This window comes from Sinocyclocheilus rhinocerous, unplaced genomic scaffold (genome assembly GCF_001515625.1).
Source record: "Sinocyclocheilus rhinocerous isolate Xijiao unplaced genomic scaffold, SAMN03320098_v1.1 scaffold206, whole genome shotgun sequence".
Lineage (NCBI taxonomy): Eukaryota > Metazoa > Chordata > Actinopteri > Cypriniformes > Cyprinidae > Sinocyclocheilus > Sinocyclocheilus rhinocerous.
In genome coordinates, this window is record NW_015647488.1 from 22,064 (window position 1) to 27,174 (window position 5,111).

Consider the following 5,111-nt stretch of genomic DNA (forward strand, 5'->3'; position numbering starts at 1 on the left):
CTTGTCTGAAGGAGGGACTTTGTAGAAAACGAAGTGTTTGAGAGAGGCGGGGCATAGAGGAACTACAATAACGTACAGTATTTGAAAAATAATGTGTTTTTTGAACATTAAAGCATGTCAACATATTCTGTTACACCAAATACACAAAATAATGATCTTTAAAAAAGCATCATATGACCCCTTTAATACTTCAAAAGCGCTTGCTTGAAATCAGTCTATTGTATAAAGTACTATATAAAATCTATTCTGCAAATTATTGCTTCTGATGGGTGTTAAATTACTGAAGGATATTTATCAGTCAGCCATATATGATGTTTATAGTTATTTTTGACCTCCCATTCCCTGGGCAGAATGATCAGCAGCTATAAAGAGATGAGCATATGAGGAAAAAAACATGTTACTCTCATTCCTGAGCATCTGCATTGTGTGTTTGTGTGTGTGCGGTCTTGATCACAGACAGGGGCCTGTGAAGCCAGAGGTTCTGCCTATTCAGTGGTCAGGAAGGAGATCTAATCGAAGACTTCAAAGGAATAACAGCTTGTCTCCGAACAACCCACTTCTGAACCTTGTCAATTCAGGTGATTATTATGAGCCTCAGTGTTCTGGAGGAAGAAAAGGGCACATACGCACACCCAGTGGGCATGCAGCTGACAGCAGATCTGGAAAGAAGTTTAGGTAGGAGGGATTGTGAAGAACGACTATGGGAGAGACTCCAGAGAAAGAAGAGGACAGTCTAGGACCTTTTAAAGAGAACTAAATTATTACATTATTGTAGTAATATGGCTATTCAATAGATTCTTTTTCCATTTTATTATTTCTATATAGTTTGAATTTTGACACAATTTAAAAGTGAATATTCCTGATAGAAAATTTGATAAGGACATAAAAAAATGTAAAAGCAATTCTTTAGAGAGCATGTGATAAAACACACTGCCAAAATAAACTCTCCCAAAACAGTTCATTTGATCCCAACTCCGTTACATTCAGTCCTAGAGCATTATGGCAAGAGAGCAAGAGAGAGAGCTGTATTTGTGTGTTTCTGCAGGTCTGTATGAAGAGGACAATCAATGGATAACTCAGATCAACAGACTGCAAAAGCTGATCGACCGTCTTGAGAAAAAGGCAACAGGCTACACAAATGATTTCTGTCTTTCTCATTATAATGCTTTTTCTCTCTCTGTCATCAATCATCCTTCTAACTTTACAATTCATTTGAGGGTAAAACCTGTCAAGAATATGTCTTAAGTCATATAGTCATATTATAAAATATAAAATTTTATTTAAGCTTTAAGCTTATTTTAAAGCTATTTTAAAACACCTGGTAGTAATTATTCTACTTTCCTTAATGTTTGCTGATTTAAATAAAACAATATTGCATTATACTAATGAGAATCTAATGAAAATCACTATTGAGAATAATGAAATTTAAAAAAAAAACAATTACAGTAATGAGAACGAGATTGTCGCATTACTCTGATATGAATTATATTTCTTGCATTACGGTAATACAAATTTTGAGGTAAAATATCCTTAAAATATACTTATTATTAAAAAAATTATTCTCCTAAAAGCAGGTTTAATTTTTTGAATGCAAAATACAAAATGAACACAAAATGGCTTGTGTTTCTTTCATAGGAACTGCGTTTGGAGCCGGTGGAAGAAGAGGTGTTGGGAAGTTCCACCAAATCAGTAAGTCATTTATGGTCACCCTGTATGTCACTGTATTCTCAGAAAATCATTCACAGAGACCACAGACGCCTGCCGTCTAGGAAACAATGGGGATCGAGAAACTAGTTCCAAGTTATTCTTTTTGATTTCCTTTTTTCTCCGTCTATCACTCTTCCTCTGCCATCTTTTGCACAGTACTTTGAGAGAGCTTTTCTCTGAGGCTCACAAGATGATGTCGACATACAGTACTATAAATAGGTGGTTTGTATGTCTGTGATTCTGTGCTTGTGAACGCCAGGAGAAGAGTGGTACCCGGACCCCTGGGGAGACTGGCTGTAAACACAGTTGTGCATGACTTCCGACAGAGACACAATACAACATTATATTGGACATGCTGAAGCATAAAATTACACACAAATGAGTAGTTCCTTTTTCAAATAAGACTCCCATCCTATTTCACAAGGCTTTTATGAACACCTTGCAAACATCCTTTGCACAAGCAAATGTGTGATCTTTCTGGGATTTGTAGCAGTCAGTTTATAATGAGCGATATTTCAGGTCTGTTTTATTGCATTCGTATGTTTCACATTCTCATACATCCAAATGAGGAAGCATTTATCTCTCTATGGTCTATGAAACTCTATTTCATGGCTGAAGTTAAATAGTCTCTCATCAATTTGTCATTTGTCGGTTATCTAAACAGACAGTGACATTCACAAACTGTATGCATGGAATAACGATTTCAGCATTGCTAATTCATCTGTATTATTTCATTGATTTCATTGATATTTTCATTCATTCAAGTCTTACTTCAGCTGTGTTTTATGTTAATAGGACTGATTTTGTTCAAAACAGATCTCCTTGATGTGAGGATACTTACAAAGGAAACTCTTTCTACTTGACATTACATTCATTTGTAGCAGATAAATATGGGAATATTATAGATTGGGATGCATTACACACAAACAGCATTGAAACAAAATGCATTTTCCTCTGGGTGTATTTGTAGAGAGAGTTAGTTAGTGAAAGATGGGAAATGGCAATAGTACAGGGCCCGTGGAGAGGTCACCATGTCCTGCAGGGTACGAACTCTCACGTCCTGTTCTCTTCAGCTCCCATTCACCTGTCAACAACTTGTTTTATAAAAAGCAGCTATTATGACGCGCGTCTTCATGACTTTACCTGACGCTCGAGACCTGAGGGGTTTCTCTTTATTCTCACACCAGTCTGAGTCACAGCACCATAGGTGGGAATTTTATGTTTTAGTCATGTTTTAATCCGTCCCCATCAAACCCTATTTGACCCTCTTGGATTCATTCTGGAATAGTGTTGATCTGACATCTCTTAACTGTGACTCAAAAAGTTCTGTATAATAAATAAAATAATTATTATGTAAATAAATAACTTTTATTATTATTATTATTACACACACACACACACACACACACACACACACACACACACAAATACCTGTGTGGGGTCTGAAATTAATTCATACTTTTATTCAGCAAGGATGCATTAAATTGATTTAAACTGACTGTAAATACATTTAAGATTCCTATTAGATTAGATTTATATTTCAAATAAATGCAGTTAATTTATATTCATCAAAGAATCCTGGAAAATGACAAATATAATTAGCAGCCCCCAAATATTTTCAACATTGACTATAAGAAATGTTTCTTGAGCATCAAATCAGCATATTCGAATGATTTCTGAAGCATCATGTGACACTGAAAACTGGAGTAATGATGCTGAAAATTCAGTTTTACCATCACAGAAAGAAATGACATTTTTACAATATATTCAAATAGAAAAGTTATTTTAAATTATAATCATATTTTACAATTTTATTGTTTTTGATCACATAAATGCAGCCTTTGTGGGCATAAAAGACATTAAAAATCTGACAGACCTTACTAATATTTTATAATAGTTTTTTATATTACCTCTCAACCCTCTCATGTACTGCAAGAGAAAACCAATCCAGGATCAGTTTCGCACAGTTTTTTTAAATAACGCTTGGTTCAAATACTATATGAATCATGTTTTCTGACTGCTGCCCCTTCTGTGACCTCCCTCCCAGCACATCCTGATCGTTCAGAGGCAGCTCTCAGTGCTGGAGGAGGAAGTGGAGGAGTTTCGTCTGGCTCTCCGGCAGTACATGGACTGCGCCAGCACCCAGACTGGCTGCCTCCAGTGAGTTCACACCGCCACGGCATCTGGGTGAATGTCTGGTGCATTTGCATATAGTTTTGTTTGTGAGGGGTCAGTCAAGGCCAGTTCTCCAAGCGATCAGTATTCAAAATTCAAATCCATGTGTTTGAATTAGATGAATTGGATGTTTCGTTTTACAGTTGGAGGCTGTTGTTTTCTGCATGCGTGGTGTCTAAGAAATACTGTAATTATTACTGTTATAATCCAATTAAACCTAGAAATATTTAAGATAAGACATCCAGTTGCTCACGTGGCAGAGCCTGTGTAACGTCAGCAAGCTTACAGTGGTCCGTGAACGAATTGCGTTGTTCTTTGAGCATGTGTCCGTGTGTTTACAAGCCCTCAGTCCAGGTTTGACTTTTAACTCAGACATCAAAAAAATGTCAGTGATCACATTATGTAGCAGTTGTTTTCTCTGCAGCATTGTCTAATAAAGGTGGACCATTTGTTTGGTTTAATCTGGCTTTTACTAATTGGCTAATTAACAGTGGGAAAGAGTTCGGTTTTGTATTATTAAATAATTGACTTGCTTCACTGACAACCTTTTATGCCAAGAACATTGTCTGAAGGATTTGATGGCTTACCAGTATTCTAATTATTTGTTAAAGGGTTAGTTCACCCAAAATGTTTAATTCTGTCATTAATTACTCACCCTCATGTCGTTTCAAACCCGTAAGACCTTCGTTCATCTTCGGAACACAAATTAAGATATTTTTGATGGAATCTGAGAGCTGTCTGACCCTGCATAGACAGCAACGCAACTGAAATGTTCCCAAGTCCAGAAACGTAACAAGGAGATCTGTAAAATAATCCATGTGACATCAGGGGTTCAACTATAATTATACGAAGCTACGAGAATACTTTTTGTGCGCAAAAGAAAAAAAAATTACTTCCGAAGATGAACGAAGGTCTTACGGGTTTGAAACGACATGAGGGTGAGTAATTAATGACATAATTTTCATTTTTGGGTGAACTAACCCTTTAATGAAAGGAATGGTTCACCCAAAAACGATTTTGCTGACATCATTTACTCACCCTCATGAGATGTTCTGTAGAATGTTCACACTGCTCTTTTACATTAAGTAATAGTGAATGTGGACTAGCGCTCCATAAATAAAAAAAAAATAAAAAAAAGTATCATAACTCTTGTGACAAACAAGTGTGCTTATTTGTATCAAGTGTGCACTTGTAGTGTACTTCAAATCTTACAAGCACCCCCCCCCCCC

General features: G+C 36.3%; 1 protein-coding gene across 1 annotated transcript in view; it reads left to right on the top strand.

Moving 5' to 3' along the window:
* LOC107709251 (N-terminal EF-hand calcium-binding protein 1-like) overlaps positions 1-5,111 on the top strand; it is a gene marked incomplete at its 5' end in the record, with an annotated part of 27,574 nt that overhangs the window by 20,752 nt on the left and 1,711 nt on the right. The window contains 4 exons of the mRNA XM_016513689.1: positions 457-578; positions 1,046-1,122; positions 1,636-1,689; positions 3,755-3,867. Coding sequence (XP_016369175.1) covers positions 457-578; positions 1,046-1,122; positions 1,636-1,689; positions 3,755-3,867 — 366 coding nt within the window. The remainder of the gene's footprint in view (positions 1-456; positions 579-1,045; positions 1,123-1,635; positions 1,690-3,754; positions 3,868-5,111) is intronic.